This window comes from Rhinopithecus roxellana, chromosome 21, assembly GCF_007565055.1.
Source record: "Rhinopithecus roxellana isolate Shanxi Qingling chromosome 21, ASM756505v1, whole genome shotgun sequence".
Taxonomy (NCBI): domain Eukaryota; kingdom Metazoa; phylum Chordata; class Mammalia; order Primates; family Cercopithecidae; genus Rhinopithecus; species Rhinopithecus roxellana.
In genome coordinates, this window is record NC_044569.1 from 29,816,427 (window position 1) to 29,837,341 (window position 20,915).

Genomic DNA, 20,915 nt, shown 5'->3' on the forward strand with positions numbered 1-20,915 from the left:
AGGAAAATTTCAGGCCGATATCCCTGATGGACATTGATGCTAAATCCTCAAAGATGTTGAATAGGCATTTCTCTGAAGAAGATACACAATAGCCATAAGAACATGAAAAGATGCTCAAAATTATTTTTCACTGGGGAAATGCAAATAAAAACCAAAATGATACCAGTCTACACCCATTAGGATGGCTATAATAACAAGTATTGGTGAGGATATGAAGTAACTGAAACACTCATACATTGCTGGTGGGAATGTAAAATGGTATAGCTGCTGTGGAAAACAGCTTGGCATTTCCTTAAAAAGTTAAACATAGAGTTAACATTACAGTTACCATATGAACCAGCAATTCCACTCCTAGTTATATACACAAGAGAACTGAAACACATGTCCACACAAAAATTTGTATATGAGTGTTTACAGCAACAGTATTCATAATAGCCAAAAGTAGAAACAGCTCAAATGTCCACCAATGAATGAATGAATAAACAAAACATGGCATATCTATAAATAGAATAGTATTCAGTCATAGAAAGAAGTAGTGATATTTGCTACAGCATGCAAAGGCCTTGGAAACATGATGCTAAGTGAAGAAGCTAGACGCAAAAGGTCACATTATTGTTTGATTTCATTTATGTGATATATCCAGAATAGGCAAATAGACAGACATAGAAAGAAGACTAGTGGCTGCCAGGGCCTAGAGGAACGTGTGAATAGGGAGGGGCTTTTTCATGGATACAAGGCTTCTTTTGGGGGTGATGATAACGTTCTGGAATTAGGTAGTAGTGACAGTTGCAAAACATTATGGATATATTAAAAACCATTCAAATGCACATTTTAAAATGGTCAACATAGTGACTTTCACCTTAACTTTTTATTTTTAAAAAATAGAATTCATAAGTAGAGCTATGTATTTGAAAGTCATCAGTGTAAGGATAATCATAAGGTCACAGGCATAGGTATGACTGCTCAAGTAGATTTGTAGATAATTAAGAGAGAACCAGGAATTAAACCCTAGAGAACAAAACGCTGTGTGTGTGCATATGTGTGAGTGCATGTGTGCATGTATGTAGTGAAGGAGACCAAGCATGTACAATCAGGCTGTAACAGATTAAACTGAAACAAAAACAAACAGAACACTATAACTGATTATTACTTAAGTATTTGAAAGAAGTATTCCTTAATTCTAAAGAAGTACAAAGTAAAACTTTGAAAATCAAAGAAAAATTAGGTTCTATATAAATGCACCTAAACCTGCAATGTTACAAATGGTACCTGTCAGTAACTTCCATGAAATTGAGCAGCAAGGTATCAAAAAGAGCCATCAGTTCTTTCTGAAGTTGTTGCCTGACAGCAGTCCGGATATCATCTGTTTCTTCTCGTGCCTGTGACTCTGTCAGAACCAAGAGGTCTAACAGTGGGTTTGCATTCTAAAAAATGAAATTTGTAAAAAATATATTTACTAATTGAACTACATATTGTTTCCTACAAAGGTTTCTGTTGCTAACCACGTTCTAGATTAAGAGTTATATTACCTAACTAGTAGGTGTGGGCCTCTACTGCATTAGTAGAGATGTTCTAAATTCAAAAGATGTTTAATATGTTCTCAACAAAAGAAAAACATATTTATCATAGAAAATAGAACAAAAGGAGAATGAGAAAAACAAAACCACACATAATCATGCCACACAGAAATTGCCACTATTATATATTGATATATAACTCTCCTTTTGTTTCTGAGAATATAAACAGAATTAAAACTATACATTTTTCACAAACTTATATCAAGTGAAAAAAATCATTACTATAACCATTTTTTCCTACTTCCTATTAACAATATTTCTGCAAAAACATTAGTTTAATATCTGATTGTTTTTCAACAATAAGGATTTACCACACTAACTCCTGGATAATCAATGATGCATAAATTTACTAAGCTGCAACACACGGTGTACTCAAGTTGGATCTTATGTATGAATTCTGCAATAAAACTACTAAACCAAAATATTATGGTAGTTTTAATTTTTTGATATATATTGCCAAATTGTCCCTGTAAAAAATGTACCAATACATACAATTACACAGGATGTGCAAAGACCCACAGAGCCCAAGCCAATGCTATGTGAATTATTACTGCAATAATCTTTGCCAACTTGATAGGCTAGTAAACAAATATTAGTGCTTTCTAAAATCTTTCCTCTTTTCCCAACTAAAAAAAAATAAAGGATTATTCCTAATAATATTGACAAAAGAAAATGTTACATTAATCACAAGCATTAATCATATTTGGGATATTTATTAATCATCTATGATGTCTCAGGCACTGTGCTAAAAAGAAAAAAGATAGTAAGATTTCATTTGACTTTTTGACTAAACTAGAAGATTTGCATTTTCATTCCTGTTTTACAGATGGGAACACAGATTTATAAAGAGGTTAAATAATTGTCTAAGTCATAGACACACAAAGGCAGAGCAAGAAGCATCTTACTCCAAAGCTAGTTAATATTCCATCCTCAGCACAGTGTCACATCACTAGTGCACATAACAACATACAAAAAGAGATAAAATCAAAATGTAACTATTGTTCTTATAAAATCCTTCACCTAAAGAACTCAATTCAAAATTAACTGCATTCTCTTTAGGGAAAAGAAATGAAAATATGTAAAGAAACCTCTAAATTTCTTATAGTATATAGAGATACCTACACTTATTAGTAATATAACTGAGAGCTTTTGGAAACTATTTAGTAGAGACATTCTGCTCTTATTTTACAGTGTTTTAACATCTAAATAGTTTTTTTCCCAACTTTTTCTTTTATCTTAAGCAATATATGCCTTTGGATAAATTAAAGTTGCATAAGACATAACTGCAACTTTTATGTTTCATATATGAATAAAAGAATCGAGATACACATTTAGTAAACCATAAAAATAAATATATTTTCTACAGTGTTTTGAGCCCTAAATATCCAAAAGTTTACTCACACTAACATGCCTTCTGACTCCCAAAACTACTGACAAAATGAACAAACTGTTTATAGCAAGATGCAAACTCCATCTTGTAAAACATATTGTCATTATCAGGAATTATTAATTTTGACATGCTGATAAAAATTAAGTAGAAGCTACCATTAATACATCAATATACTGATACAGTATGTGCATACCTAAAAATTAAGATTCCCCCCAAGAATCTCATCCTATTAATAACTTGTTTCCACTTGAAGATTCCTGAGGGTTTTTTCTCTTTTTACCTTTGATTTACATGTTAACACTGAAATTCAGTGAACCTCAGCAAATAACAGTTCTAAAATATAGGGTGAATTACCATTTCTCAAGGACAACAGAGTAGAATAAGATGTCTCTAATGATGCCTACAGATGTCAAGTGCTTAATCATATCTGAAGTTTTTGTCTTTAGATATTAGTATTCAATCCTAATTTTAAACCAACTACTTGGGCCATTATTTTGTCACTGTTGACCTCTAAAAGGCAACAATTGCTATAATGATGGCTCATTTTCTTTACGCACACAGTTACCACTCCTCACATCCAATTTTACATCCATCAGCAAGCTATGCCAAAAGTGTGTGCAAGACCCTCAATAAAGTCTGAGTGCACATGAGCCTGTTACGGGAAAGTCAGCCAAGGAAAATATATATGCTGTGTAGTTCTGTTAAGCTTCACCAAAAGAAAAAAAAAAACCAACAGCCCCACATTTATGAATTTCCATCAAAAAAATGCATTCCAAAAAGAAAGGTATTCAAATTCAGCACTTCTAGGTTATTATAAACAAAATATCATATTAAAAACAGATTAGAGGTACAATAAACTCCTAAATTGCCTAAGAATTACAGTATGTTTGTAATAAATGAATGTCTTGATAAAACACATAGAAAAAATTTTCACAAGAGAAAGTTCCTAAATCTTCCCTCAGGAAGTTAGATGATTTTTCTTTTCACTTCCTCTTAGAATTCTTCTGACTAATCAGGCGTTCATATCTGCCTAATTTTGTTTTCGCAACCACAGCTTCTGTATATCTTTTCACATATGTCCATACATTCAAAGCAATTTACTTGGAAATGTTATTTTACTGAACTGCTTAAATCATTTCTCACTTATTTTACTCACTTCAAGGGATAAACTTTAAAAGGTATTTGATTTTCTATTTCCAGGTTCCCTTTATCCTAAACATCGGTAATTATATAACACATATTAATTTATCTTGTATCATAATATTTAGGGAGTAAACCCACCTGACAGCGAATACTTAAGTTCGCTTTTGTTTACTCTTAAAAGTATTATTATTTATAACACTTGTGGTGATAATATATGAGATAAAGTAGAAGCTTTCTAAAGAAAGGTTTAATACCATACAAAGTCAAATAAGTAAACGTAACTGGACCAAAAATCCTTTTCAAAAACTGCATTAAAATTATGGTACAATCATCTAGATTCTTGTAGGAATTTTATTTTAATTTCATAACTATGAATAAATTATAAAATATACATCAACACTTATGACATACTACAAAATTTACAGCAATTTAAATGTACGGTGTTACAAGACTTAACAAATATAACAAGATTGAAATCATATCTAATATAGTTTCTGACCATAATGATAAAAAACTAGAAGTCAACAAAAGAAGGAATTCTGGAATATTCACATATACATAGAAATCAAGTAACATGCTTCTGAACAATCAATGGGTCAAAGAAAAAGCTGAAAGGGAAATTTTAAAATGTCATGAGACAAACAAAAATGGACACAAAACCAACCAAAACTTACGGGATGCAGCAAAAGCAGGTCTAAGAAGGACATACGTAACAATAAACATCTATGTCAAAAAGAAAGATATCACGTAAACAACCTCAACGAACTAGAAAAAGAAGAATAAATGAAGCTAAAACTTAGTAAAAAGTAAGAAAACAATGAAGATCAGGGCAGATACAAATGAAATAGAAACTGGAAAAACAATAGAAAAGATCAACAGAATCAAGAATTGAGATTTTGAAAAGATGAACAAAATTTACAAACCTTTAGCTAGACTAATAAAAAAGAAGACAAAATGAGAAGCGAAAGGGAAGACATTACAACTGATACCACAGAAATACAAGTCATAAGAGACTGTTATTAACAATTTTATGTCAACAAATTGGACAACCAAATGGAAAAAATCCTAGACACATAGAGCTACCAAGATTGAATCATGAAGAAACAGAAAATCTGAACAGATCAATAACAGGGAGATTAAAGCAGGAATACAAAGTCTTTCACCAAAGAAAAGCCCAACACCTGATTGATGGCTTCACTGCTGAATTCCACCAAACATTTAAAGAAGAATACTAATCTCTGTACTCTTCTAAAAACTCCAAACTCATTTTATGATGGCAGCACTACACTGATACCAAAGCCAGACAAGGGAACTACGGGAAAAGAAAATTACAGGCTAATATCCCTGATAAACACAGATATAAAAATCCTTTACCAAATACTGGCAAACTGAAACCAAGAGCACAATAAAAAGATCATTCACTATAATCAAGTGGAATTCATTCCAGGGATGCAAGGATGGTTCAACATACACAAATGTGTAAATGTGATACACCAAATTAACAGAATTAAGAACAAAAACCACACGATTCTACCAACAGATGCAGAAAAAGCATCTGACAAAATTCAACATCCTTTCATAATATAAACTCTCAATAAATTAAGTAGAAAAGGAATCCCAACACAATAAAGGCCATATATGAAAAACCCACAGCTAACATCATACTCAATGGTGAAAAGTTTAAAGCTTTTTCTCTAAGATCAGGAACAAGATAAGGATGTCTACTCTCACCATGTCTACTCAATACAGTAGTAGAAATCCTAGCCAGAGCAATTAATCTATAGAGAAATAAAAGGCATCCACATTAGAAAAAAGGCAAGTTAAGTTGTCCCTCTATGCTGATGATATAATCTTAAATCTAGAAAAACCTAGACTCCATCAAAAAACTTTGATCATAAAAATGAATTCAATAAAGTTGCAGGATACAAAATCAACATATAAAAAATCAGCCATTTCTATACACTAACTGCCCCCCCCCAAAAAAAAACTCATTTAAAATAGCTACCAAAAAAAATTAAGATACTTAGGAATAAATTTAATCAAAAGGTGAAAGATCTCTACACTAATGTCCAAGTTGCAGGTACCAGAATGAAATCATGTCCCAAGGAGAGGGGAGGGGAAGGGAGAGGAAAAGGGAAGGAAAAAGCGAAGATGAAAAGGAAGGGAGAAGGGAAGGGAGGAAAAGAAAGAGGACAGGAAAGAAGAAATGAAAGGAGACTAACAACCCAATTGTGGAGGAGAACCAACAAGGACATCAAGATACAATTCACAAAAAGACCAAATATGAAAAAAACCTCCATCTAATTCAAAACAAGTTATCTATCTATAAAACCACAAAACCTCATCACACACATACCTCTACAATTTGACTCAGCAATTACAATTCTAGAAATTCAGTCTATAAATATACTTGCATATATAAGTAACCTTGAACATAATACATGGTTTCCATTTTTGTTAAATCTTAACAAGTTACAAAATTAAGGTTTTGTGTGCTTCTTGTAATTAACTACATAGCTTATTACTGAGTATTGAGAGTTCACTATGTACAAGACACTATAGTAAATGCTGGGTATGCAATAATGAAAAAAACAGTCCCAACTTTCACCAGTCTACAATAAAGGAAAAGATAATTACTATGGTTTGAACGTTCCCTCCAAAATTCGTGTTGAAATTTAATCCGCAAAATAATAGTATTGAGAGGCGGGGCCTTTGGAGGTGACTAGATCATGAACACCCTACTCTCATGAATAGACTAATCCATTCATGGATCAGTGGATTAATGGGTTATCATGGAAGGGGACCTGGTGGCTTTGTAAGAAGAGAAAAACCTGAGATAGCACATTAGCACGCTCAGCCCCCTCACCATATATACCCTGCATCACCTCGGGACTCTTCAGAGAGTCCCCACTAGTAAGAAGGCTCTCACCAAATGTGTCTGCTTAAACCTGGACTTCCTAGACTCCATAACAGTAAGAAATAAATTTTGTTTTTTACAAATTACCCAGTTTCTGGTATTACGTTAGAAACAACAGAAAATAGCCTAAGGCAATAATAAACATCTAAATAAGTTTTATATACACACAAACATTCATATCAGTTAGCATGTCTAACAACACAGAATTCATATTTTTACAGAAAATTATCTCTAAATTTTGTAAATGCATTAATATATAATGAAATATATTTGCCTTATAAGATCCACTATCTCCTCTATCAGTTTAGGCCCTCTTTTCTAGTTTTTTTTTTTTTTTCTTATTTGTGTAAAGCTTTATCTTACCTACGGTGAGTAAATTCAGATGGTATTTGCAAATAAATACATAAACAGACAGACAGACCAACAACAGGGACCTGGCTTCTTGGGTTCTTTGCAGACTTCTTAGAATAAGAAATCTGAATAGCCAAAATTTTTAGAATAGTTATTTAGAAAAATTTTAGAGCCAGGCACGGTGGCTCACACTTATAATCCCAGCACTTTGAGGCCGAGGTGGGTGGATCACCTGAGGTCAGGAGTTCAAGACGAGCCTGGCCAACATGGTAAAACCCCGTCTCTACTAAAAATACAAAAATTAGCCAGGCATGGTGGCGGGCACCTGTAATCCCAGCTACTCAGGAGGCTGAGGCAGGAGAATGGCTTGAACCCAAAAGGCAGAGGTTGCAGTGAGCCGAGATCGCGCCATTGCATTCCAGCCTGGGTGACAGGGCGTGACTCCGTCTTAGAAAAAAAATTTAGAATTTTTAGAAGAGCCAAAAATCTAAGAGTAGTGGGGGCTAGAAGGGTAAATACTCCAGCAGCCGTTATTTAAAGCCTGAGCACACTTCACTCATTCTTCATAACTTCACCATCCTGCCTTCAGTTGGCTTTGTTAGCTAACTCTCAACATGCCTATCTGGACATCCACCCTGTCCCCTGCCACCTGAACTGAAATTCCCACTTAAAAATACAGCTGCAGCAGAAAGTTCACATGCAGAACAGGTTTGATTAAACACAAGACTGTAGGTCCCATTCACTGTACAGAATTTTAATAAACACATTCACAATCCTATCAGGAAAGGCATGTTATGAGCCATTCATTACATAAGGACGACTTTACCAAGCACAGGCAATGTAAAATTATCCTTTTCCATAATATAATGTTAATGATTTCTACAAATAAGTTACTTCCCAAACTTAAAATCCAAATTCCTTAATAACACCACTTACATGTCTAAGAAGTAATTCGAGAATCCAGTTTAGAAGTTCTAGTGAAGAATTTCTTCTTTGTTCTTTTATTAATTTATTTAAAAAATGTACGATATCTATTAGCAGTTTCTCATCTTCAGTGCAAGCAGGAAGCACTTGTAAAAACCTATAATGAAAAGACAGTAATCATGGTTTCTAGAGCTTTAAAATACACAATACCACTGTTCATCATAGATATGGGGACTTAACAGGTGCCTTGTGAGGACGCTATTTTATGAGACACGGTCCTAAATGCTTTGAAAAATGCAAAGTTGAAACAAAATGGGTATCTGCCTTCAACAACATGAGCTTATAGTGGAAAAAACATGTGGACAAGTAACTAAAATAACCAGAAGTGACAAATTTCGTAAGAGAAAAATAACAAATTCAGGAAAGTACCAAAAAAATACCAAGGGGAAAAACACTAACTCTAACTGTCAGTGAAACTTGGTTTTTCATACTGGGCATGCCATGTTTCACTGATAAGGATTAGTACTTCAAACCTAATTCTGACCAACTTGAAAAAATAAGGTAATAAAGTGAGGGTGAAAAAAAGTCCTGCAAGGATGCTACCAGTTTGTAAGAGGCATGGAAAACACAGAAGGTAGACTTAGGATGTAAGTTTAGAGTAAAAGGATATGAGCCAATTTTCTTAGATTTCTTTAAAAAGAAAAAAAACTGTTTTAAGAGAGCTAAAAGATTAGTAGACAATAAAACTTTTATTTAAAAGGGAGAAGTAGTTTGGAAAATCATTTTTTTAAAAAGCAATCAGGAAGAGATACGATGAGATTCAATTTTATCTGTAATGTTTTATTTTTTATAAATCTAAAGCAATTGCATCAAAAGGTTAATAAGAGTGACAATAATACGAATCTTAATATTCAGCATTTATTGAGCACCAACCTTGTGCCAGCCTATGTTCTAAGAGCAGGGTTTTTGTCAAACTTCATAACAACAGTGTGAAGTAGGTATCTCTATTTCAAAGACAAGAAGACTCAAGCAACAATATGGTTAAGTCGTTTTTCCACAGTCATACGGCTAGCAAGTTTTAAAACATGAATACTAAACTAAGCAGTCCAACAGCAGGGATATATAATGCTATATTTCTTAGTAATGTGGTGTTTGTCTCATTATTATTTTTCCTTACTTAAAATTCCCACATCCCCAAAATGACATTCAGCTGCGTAGGATGGCAAGTGTTGGATTATGAAAATTGAGATTAGAAAAATACTCTGAAAGGATGGAATGAAATGATGATTCTAACAACCATAGATCTTTGCGAGATTAATGATTTAACAATCATAAAGATTATAAGAAGTTTTCCATGATATCCAGTGTAACATTAAAATATCACCTCTGTAATCCCACTTTATATCTGCCCTCATATCCCTTAAATCTAAGTGTACTATCCTCTTTTCAATTCCCCTTGAAGACACAAGACACTCTTTCCTAACTCAGGGTCTTATCCCTTTGCCTGGCATTTAAAAAAAAAATTAATTTTTATAATATTGGTTGAATATGGCATTTTAGTTTAGAGGAGAAATAATATGTAAGTGGTTGTGAGTCAAGTGATCATCCACTTATGGATTCAAAGTATCAAATTTCTGTCACATAACATGCTCCAAACTATATTCCATTTATTGTTTTATTTTTAACTGACAAATAATAATTGTATATATCTTTAGGGTACAATGTGGTGTTCTGACACATGTATACATTGTGGAATGATCTACTCAGGCTAATTAACATACCCATCACCTCAAATATTTATTTCTCTGTGGTGAGAACATTTAACATCCATTAATTTAGTTATTTTGAAACATATATTATTATTAACTATAGTCACTATGCTGTAATACATCACCAGAACTTACTCCTCTTGTCTAACTGGAATTCTGTAACCTTTCAGCAACGTCTCCCTTTTCTCTACCCACATACCCCTGCCACTTGCCTCTGGTAACAATTCTACTCTCTACTTCTTTCAATTTGACTTCTTTAGATTCCATACATAAGAAAGACCATGTGGTATTTGTTTCTCGGTGCGCCTGGCATCTTTTCGGCTTCCAATCCCACAGGCTTTCACATCCTTCTACCTGTTACGCCTTGGCTTAAGCTTCACTCTCTGAACCACTTTCTCTCTACCGAAGAGGGGTAAGATGCTCCTCTAATACAGTTTCTTAATAGTCTGCTTGGAAGCATTTCTACTTTTGATTATACGTTTAGCTGTCTTAATTGCAAGTTCCATGAAAGCAGGACCCTATCAATTTTGCTCACGGCTACATTTCCTACAAGAGTGACACCTAGTAGGTGATGAATAAATGTCTGTTGAGTAATGGAAAAGCAGTAGGAAAAGAAAGGCAGTAGTTCCTTTCTTCCTATTCACCCCACACCACAGCACCACACCCATATAAGGCACCATGTTCAGATCTCAGGGAGAGTCCTAAGAAACACAATACCCTTGTAAAACAGCATGAACAAATGAGAAGTCTGGACACTGTGGCTTTTAAAGTCTATCTAAAACAAACAAACAAACAAAAAAACCACCATTTAAAGCAGGGTGGGGGGAATAGAGAAGAAATTATAGTTATGTTTAAATGAAGAGTTGTCACATGTGAAGACAGTATTTAATTCTGTGAGTCTGAAGGACAGAATAATAGGCAGAAATGACCAGGTACAGTTCAAAAGAACAAAAAACTTACTAATAATCACAGCTCAAAAACAGAATGAATATCCTTCAAAGGAGGTGTTCATGCTGAGGCTGCATGGCCAACTGTACACTATGACTTATGCCATATTTGAGGGATATAAAAAGGAATGTAATAAACCCAAGGCACATGAGAAGACAAATATTTAAACAACTGTAGAAGTAATGCAGGAAAGCCATGTGACAATCATGGTAACTACAATTCCACATACATTACAGAGGAAGAAGAGCTTGGAGCTCAAGGAGGAGTAGATATTCACAAGACAGCCAGGGAGTTAACTATGTAAAAGCAAGGAGGTATAAAACAGAAGTGTATGCCCTAAAATATCAAGCAGTTTCATAAAACCCCAATATTTGTACTTCATAGAAACACAGTATATGTTAGAGACAGAGGTGGAAAATGCAGCTGAAAAGGTAAGCAAGAGCCAGATCAAAAAGAACTTTCTACAGCATGCTAAGGGGGTGGAATTCTATTAATATCCAGCACACCATGGAAGAGAACCCACAGGTGACATGTATTTCAGAAGGATCATTGAGGAAGCAACATAAATGAGTGGCATAAGGTTAAAAGCAGAAAAATCAATTCACTAGTCAGTCTACAGTCTGGTGAAAAATGGAGAAAAACAGTAGCAATAGGACTTTCAGTAGGAAAGGAGTAGAGAGGCATTAAACATGCAAACTCAACAGAAACTAGTTGCAAGAAGAATCTAGATACCTCTAACAACTTGTAATCCTACTGAACCATGACTATCATCTGTTTTCTTAAAATAAGTTTCCAAAATGGTATTAGATTATAATAGTATGCTTGTGTGTTAACATACACATATAAAACATACGCATAAATTAATGTTGGACTGTTAAAATAATCAGCTTGGAAAGTTATGTTTAGAAGCCATAGTACCGTAAGTAAAAAGATGTTAGAAACCATTTTTTGTTGTCAAACTGAAATATACTTTTGTTAATAGTGATAAATAGTCATCGTTTAGGGTGGTGTTCATTTCGGTATATATGTAAAAATCATTTTTACCCTTCTCTGGATAGTTGAGTTTTTGCTAATATCATTTTTTGGTAAAAAATTAGGTATGACTTCAAAATATAGTAAGACTTCCTTACAGCTGTTGTTCAAATGACCTGAGAGTACAATTTCAAAATATCTAAGCAAAGCCAGAATTATTCTAACATATACACTCACACCTAAAAGGACCCCTTTTGGGGAACATTCATTTGGATATATCACATATTTGAAAAATTAGCCTCAAAGTATATTTACTGACATGGAAAATGTCTAAAAAATAACATTATTTTTAAAATACAATTAAAAACCATTTACACAGGTATGAACATGCTTCTCTATATTTTGTTTTGTCTAGAATGATACAATTTGAAATACTTGTATTTAAAAAAAATTAAACTAAGCTTATAAAAATGTTCTCAACATCTCAATACTTTATACAGCCATAATTTATGGGAATTTTCTATCTCCAAGCACCATTTAAGTTGTTGGTTCATCTTAGATAATTAGTCAAAAAGGTGATGTTCCTTTCTATCATTAAACTGAGTGAAAGCAAAACTAAAGTTTCCCAAAGCCTCATTAGTACATATATTTCTGGAAGTAAAGTTTTAAAAAAGTTTTCATTAAAAAAGGTGGATTCTGTGATATATATTTTTTCTACATTCTTTAGTAAAACATAATACAGCAGAAACACATGAATATTTATAAATTAGGCAGTAGTGTCTGTGTTGCCGTGATCAAGCACAGACCTAGAAACCAAATACGAGATGAATATTATATATACATATGTGTGTGTGTGTATATATATATAAAAACATATACACAGTCTATGCTCTCCACTTAACACTAGTCCTGAGGAAACTAACCACAAAAATGTGATGCTCACATACAGTTATTGCTACTGGGCAATCTGAAATACTCTAAAGGCTTCCATTGACCCACAGTTTGAGAGTCTTTCCTGTAATGTGGTATTGCATACTATTTCTATGGTTTTAATTCACAACAGAAAGAAAACTTAGTGCAATGAATACAATCAGCTTTTATGTTAAAATTTCTTTTGACAAATAGGGACATATTACATTTATTTAAAGTGAAGGATTTACGCATTCTTCAACTGGCAAGACTGTTTAAATGCCGGAGTGTGCTGATAAATATGTAACTGTCTAACAGAAGTAGAGTGCTGACTTATTGTGTTTGTCAATTTCCATGGTGTAAATAACCCACTCCAGACAATTTGGAGCTACCCATGTAACATGAAGTTGTGAAGAGATGCACAGTGGCATTCCACTGTAGTTATTTCCATAAAATACATACCCCTGTAGTATATATGTATGCATAACCTAAGAACAAAGATAACAGTAAAATGTTGCCACATAATTAGAAAGTGATGTTTGCATATTCATTACCTTTATTTTTCATATAATTTATTTAATTGTAAGTTTATATGATTGTTAAGAAAGGCTGTGTTTAACAATCAACTTACAAAAATCCTGAAAATTCAACCATCAGCTCTCTCACAAGGCTGTATTAGTGGGACCAGCACACCACTGGAAAGCCTAATTAGGATAAACGAATCTTTAAAGCTAAACTAATAAAGGAATTCATATTTTGGGAACTCATTTAACCTAGCAGCTTAAAAACTGCACATTTTATGTTAAATAATAAAGTTATACATTTTATATTAAAGTCACATGAAGAATAAAATGAAAACCTGCTTGCAGCAGTTGCTTATCAGTCTTGTTGCAAATGCAACCATCTGCTACAAGTTAAGCATGTTAAACTGACAAGCTAGAGCCTTCCCAATTAACTGCTATAAAGGACCTCCACATGGCAATCAACTTCATGAAATCGAGAGTAAAAAGAAAAATGGTATCATTCACTTAAGAACAAAACAAAAGCAAAACAAAACAAAACAGCCTGTGGCAGGTGTACCACACCTATTAATCAATGCACTGATTTCTCAACTCATTTATAACATGGATAGAAATAAACATTCAATTTGTTTCATCCATGTCTTATCCTAATTATTTACTTTTGTGAGGTAAAATTTTCTAATGATAATAAATTGTTATAAGTTTATTAATAATCCCTTCAACAATGCAATAACTAAATTAAAAATTTCTCTTTGGCTATTCTTACAAATCCTGGAGTTTTTCTTTCTCTGATAGCAGCAGTAAGGGCATAGACTCTTATCTTCAAAGGTTAGGAGATGAACACAAACACAACACAACGCAGGTCTTTGAAACTGGCAGCCTTGACCTTACACTGACCTGTTCAGTGCTGTGTGCCAAGCCAAGGACTTCAAGGTAACCCCACATGGATCAGGGCCACCCTTTAAAGACAATCTGTCATTCAGAAGATAAAAACTCATCCTAGTGACAGCAGCCCTAACTTCCCTGTGGGTTGCAGCCTGAACAATGGAATGGAGGCAGTCCTGCAGCCCACTAGCCATGTGTGTTATCTTCAGAGTGAGGACGTCCTCTGTGGATAACTTCAATGCATCTAAAAATCTAGACAAAAAGAAAAAAAAGAAGGAGGAACATAAAGCTATTTAAATAAAATCTCACATTCATTTCTATTATAAACTCTCCCAAAAGTTGTTTTATCTTCATTTTCTTTTAACAAAAGATTGACTTACAGCCAAAAGAAAAACTGATACATATCTGCCAATATTAGGATTTTACATTGGCACCCCAAATGTTTATATTGACGTTTCCTCCTCATAAAAATTTTTATTCACATTAAGACAGACAGATTAGAATATTAAGATACTCAAAAGTAATCAACATCACACTAATGATAACGCTCATGCATATACTTACTGAGATTTTATTCTAATCCAGAACCCCTTTCCTAGTGATTCACATCTATGAACAAATCAGACATTAACCTCTACAACAGTACAGAGTAAAATGCTTTTTCATTTAAAATTTTCTTGTATAATAGATGAAAAGTAATAAACACATGTAATCTTTAAAAGAAGGTGAAAATTATAACTGCTAAAAAGCAGAATCAGATGATATCAAGGGAAAAAGCTACCAGACTTAAGGAAAAAGTAAAACCTAACTAATTACAATTAATTAATTGCAAATGCTTTTTCAACATGTAAGAGCTTACTCTTGCGTTTTACTTTCAGAGTTCATTTGCTTCAACAGATTATCACTCCCATGATACCATGACAGGTTCCAAGCTATTCTCAGCATATCTGACACCGGCTTCAAGTCCAAACAATCAGCAGATAAGGGCAAAACTATGGAGTAAGGACTCACAGCATGGTGTCTGATTACATGAACAGGTAGATGATACCTAAAGAAAATGTGTACAAATAATTACAAACTTTCAAATTCTTAAAGGCTACTCAAAAACAGAGTCACAAATGAGGGCTAGTTCAATGCCTTCCAACCCACAATAATGCAAAGGTTTCTCTTAGTCCCTATTTTAAACAGTTATCATAATTTATACAGTATTTCAATTCTTCTTTTCATCTCCTCTAAACTCCCCAGAATACTTAAATCCTTTCTTGAGGACTTACCACATTCTATGCTATATTAGAGTTGTTGCGGAGATAACTAACATTCGTTGAAGTCAGGGCCCATGAATATAGTGAACCAAACATAAAAGGTGTTCAGCTAAACCACTGATATTTACTTTATGCCAAACACTGCTTATTTTGTATCACTCATTCACAGTTAGATGGTATGGCACTATGATACCTATTTTACAAATGATCAAAATGAGGCTTAAAGCTGATACGTGAACTGCCTATGATCATAGAGGTCACTAAGTGACTGAATTCCAACTTAGTATTTTCACTTGAGAACATGGTTTCATCATCAATAAATTCAACAAGAACCAAGAAATATGTTTAGAAATAAAAAGAGATTCAACAGCAATATCTCTTAAACCAAAGTTAATTTTGTTCTATCACAGACACACACATGCGTATTTTGTCTCAAGTTTTTCCTTTAACATGGTGAAATAATCTAACATGCATGCAAATTTGCATCCTAGAAGGAACAAAAAGAAATATAAAAAAATCCTAAAATGTATATGGAACAAAACATGATCCTAAACAGCCAAAACAATCCTGAGCAAAAAGAACAAAGATGGAGGCATCACACTGCCTAACTTTGAATTATGCTACAAAGCTATAGTAACCAAAGCAGCATGATACTAGCATAAAAACAGACACACAGACCAATAAAACAGAATAAAGAATGCAGAAATAAATCCACACATTTGGTCAACTTTCAACAAAAGCACCAATAACATACTTTGGGGAAAGAACAGTCTCTTCAATGAATGGTACTCAGAAAACTGGATATACACGTGCAGAAAAATGAAACTAGATCTCTCTGTCTCACTACATACAAAAATCAAATAAAAATGAATTAAAGACTTAAATGTAAGACCTGAAACTACGAAACTACTAGAAGAAAACATCAGAGAAATGCTTCAGGACATTGGCCTGGGCAAAGATTTATTAAGTAAGACCTCAAAAACACAGACAAGCAACGCAAAAATAAATGGGATCATATCAAGCTAAAAAGATTCTGCGTAGCAAAGGAAACAGTCAACAAAGTGAAGAGGCCACCTACGGAATGAGAGAAAACACCTGCAAGCTATTCAACTGGTGAGAGATTAACCACCAAAATATATAAGGAACTCAAACAACTTAACGGCAAAATAATAATAATAATCCAATTAAAAGCTGGGCAAAAGATCTGAATAGAAACTTCTTAAAAGAAAACATATAAATGACCAACAGGTATATGAAAAAATTCTCAACATTATCAATCATCAGAGAAATGCAAATCAAAACCACAATGAGATATCTCACCCCAGTTAAAGAGGCTTTTATCAAAAAGACAAAAAAACAACAGATGCTAGCAAGAATGTGGAGGAAGGAGAATGCTCGTACACCGTTAGTGGGAATGTAAATTAGTACAGCTATTATTGGAAACATTATGGAGTTCCTCAAAAAACTAAAAACAGAACCTACATATGATCCAGCAATCCCACTGCTGGGTATATATCCAAAAGAAAGGAAATCAGTATGTCAAAGAGATATTTGCACTCCCATGTTTATTGCAGCACTATTCACAATAACCAAAATATGGAATCTACCTAAGTGTTCATCAATAGATGAATGGATTTAAAATTGTGGTATAAATACACAATGGTGTATCATTCAGACATAAAAAAGAATGAAATCCTGTCATTTGCAACAGCATGGATGGAACTGGAAGTCATTATGTTAACTGAAATAATCCAGGCACAGAAAAACAAACATCACATGTTCTCCTTTATATGTGGGAGCTAAAAAAAACAATTAAAAAAAAAAAAATGAGCTCATGGAGCTAAAGAGTAGAACTATGATTACCACAGGCTGTAAAGGATGGTGGGAAAGGGGGGAATTAAGAAGGGATGGCTAATGGGTACATAAAAATTTAGATAGAAGGAATAAGATCTAGTGTTCCATAGCATAATAGAGTAACAATAGTTAACAGCAATTTGTTGTATATTTCAAAATAACTAGAAGAGCAGATCTAAAATGTTCCTAACACAGAGAATCAATAAATATTAGAGGTGATGGACATCCTAATTACTCTGATTTGATCATTATACACTCTATGTTTATATCAAAATATCACACATACTCCATAAATATGTACTATTATGTACCCATAAAAATAAAATAAACTCCCCCTAATAAATAAGCAAGCAAGCAAAGAGTGCTGTGGGATACAGCTGAAGGAAGTCCTAAGGGAATGGGGAACACAGCTCCTTCAAGGAAGCAACAATAAAACTGACAGTAATGTTCCTACAAGAAATGGACTCCAACTGCCAACCTAGAATTCTATACCTAGTGGTAACATTTTTTAAAACAGAATTTTTAGATTAAAAAAAAAAACGGACAGAAATCATTGCTAATGTAAGTGTACTACATTAAATAATAAAACTCTTCAAAAAAAATTCTCAGATGGAGGCAGAAAAACCAAAAGAGCAATAAAAAGTAACAGAAATGACCAAAGTATACAAATCTAAATGAGTATTTACTGTATAAAATAATTATAATAACATCTTACAGAATTTAAAATATGTATAGAATTTAAATACCTGACAATAGAAGAAAAAAAAAAAGAAGAGCAATTAAATGGAGTTAATGTGTTCTAAGGTCCTTGCATTGTCTGGAATGTGGTAAAAATACTAATTCACAGTCAAGAAAGTAAATTATAATCTCTATATTATAAAATAATCCTCTGTATAAAATATATAGAAATAATATACATGGAAGAATACTTAGGTGGGCACAGTGACTCATGCCTGTAATCCCAACACTTTTGGGAGGCTGAGGTGGAAGAATTGTTTGAAGCTAGGAGTTCAAGACTAGCCTGGGCAACAGAGCAAGATCCCAATTGCTACAAATAAATAAATAAATAGAATACTTAATGTATGTATAACTACAAGTTAACAGCTGAAAAACATGGATTAATTTTAAAAATTAATCAAGATAAGCCAGAGAGGAAAAAGAAAGGAAAAAAACGACATTGGACAAATAGAAAACAGCAAGCTAATAATCTGTATCCAAAAATATTAGTAATTCTAGTACATGTAAAATTCATTAAAATATTCCATTAAAACCGTAAATACTGTAAGACTGGACCAAAAAAACTCAACTATATACTTCTTACAAAAAAAAAAAGTACATTTAAGGACACAAAACAGTTAAAACTACAAGGATGGAAAAATACATATCATGCTAACCACTAACCAAATAAAAGCTGGTGAAGCTACAGTAATAACGGATCAAGTGAATTCTATATACTGAAGCACTGCTAGAGATAAAGAAATAATTTCATAATGATAGAGACAACCCACCAGCATGTTTACAAACTAAATTACATGGCCTCAAAACACATTGTCAGCCAGAACTGACAATGTCATAGTGGAGATTTTAACATGCCCCTCCTGCTACCTGAAAGAACTTCACACACATACAATAAAGTAGACACAGGGAAGATCTGAAACTATCAATAAACCTGATATATTTTGATACTTACAGAACAGTATATCCAACAACTACTACATATACATTATTATTTTCAAGTACACATGGAATATTTTAAAAAGCTGACCATATGCTGTCATAAAGTAAAATTCAACAAACTCTAAAGAATTAGAATCATAGAAAATATTTTCTAATGTCAATATGAAGCTAAATATTAGTAATAAAATAACCAGAAAACCTAATAAACTAAATCTTCACTAGTTACCCCCAATAACTCTAAACAACCCTTGGATCAAAGAAAAAAAATCACAAAACACTTAGAAAATATTTTGAACTAAATAATAAAATATGGCATACCAAATTCGTGGAATATACCAAAAGCCATACTTAGAAACATTGATAGCTTTAAATGAAAGGGCAGCTAATCAATGGCCAATCCTCCAGTGAGAAAATGAACAGCAAATTAAGTCTAAAGAACATAGAAGGAAGAAAATAATAAAAAGTAAAGAGTAATACATCAGGACCACTTTGAAATACCACTATACATCCATCAGATGGGCAACACTTTTTTAAATGACAACATTACTGTGAGTAAAGGAATAATAAAACCCTTTCTCCTCTTTATGGACAAATGTGATCTTGAGTTAACTCTCTGTCCCTTTACCCAGTAAAATCAGATAGATATGGAATGTCAAGAATTTACTAAGCTGCTTTGCTTATGATGAAAATGACTCCCCACATCTGGACTGAGACATCTACGAATAAACTACAAACGCATGATGGGACGGCACAGCTCTGAGCAATCTTGAGTGCTGTGGCTCTTACAAGCAACCTGGAAACTATGCCTACAGCACACTTACTAGAGAACGTATTTTCTATTTGGGACATGAGGCTTCTAAGCCAAGACAGCTCCCAGCACCCACAAATGTGATCTCATTCTAAGCACAACTACTGCAGTCATGTGAGTTTTATTATTTAGCCAAACCTACACACAATTAAGACTGGTAATGCAAATACCAAAGGCTGGTGAGGATGTGGGGCACCTAGTACTTTTGCACTGCTGGTGGGAATGTAAATCAGCACAATCACTTTGTAATACTGTTTGATAGCATCTACTAAAGCTAAACATAAATATCCTATATTCCAACAATGACACATGTTCAAGAATGTTCTCAGCAGTCATTTAATTCATAATAGCCCAAAACAGAAAACAAATCAAACCTCCACGAATAGAATGGTAAATAAAAGTGTTGTATATTCTTAGACAGAATACTACATAGCAGTGAAAATGAACCAACTCTTGCTTCATGCAACAACATGGACAAATCTCTCCGAGTTGAGCAAAAAGCCAACATCATAATGCACTCTATTTATAAAATTCAAAAACCAGCAAAAATAATGTATGGCAATAGAAATTAAAATAGGATTACATTTTGGGGTGGTAGAAGGTAATGAGAAAGCACAAAAAGGGGTTCTGGTCTGTTAGTAATATTCTATGTCAGATTTCTCTGTGAGATAAATAAGTACGTTTACTCGGAAAAATTCAAGGGCTGTACCCTTATGACTTGTATGCTTTATGTACGACATATGTCAATAAAAACAATTTACAATTTACTTTTTAAAAAAGTCTAAGGAGACATGAAAACCAAGCACAATGTAGGATCTTAACTTGTTATTGCATATGAAAAAATATATACAAAAGATACTTGGAGATAACTGGAGAAACCACATCATGTTATAGAATTATTTTTAATCTTGTTAGATGTGATCATATTGTAGCAGTTATATAGAATAATGTCCTTAACCTAAGGATGTGCATGCTGGAATATATAGGAAGGGAGTGAATTTATGTCTG

At 33.3% G+C, this 20,915-nt stretch overlaps 1 protein-coding gene across 4 annotated transcripts in view; it reads right to left on the reverse strand.

Moving 5' to 3' along the window:
* Positions 1-20,915, reverse strand: part of RTTN (rotatin) — a 204,664-nt gene that overhangs the window by 109,376 nt on the left and 74,373 nt on the right. For all 4 annotated transcript variants that reach the window (XM_010358889.2, XM_030926066.1, XM_030926067.1 and 1 more), the window contains 4 exons: positions 15,166-15,354; positions 14,319-14,558; positions 8,315-8,459; positions 1,270-1,424 (listed from right to left, as the gene is read on the reverse strand). In XM_010358889.2, coding sequence (XP_010357191.2) covers positions 1,270-1,424; positions 8,315-8,459; positions 14,319-14,558; positions 15,166-15,354 — 729 coding nt within the window. The remainder of the gene's footprint in view (positions 1-1,269; positions 1,425-8,314; positions 8,460-14,318; positions 14,559-15,165; positions 15,355-20,915) is intronic.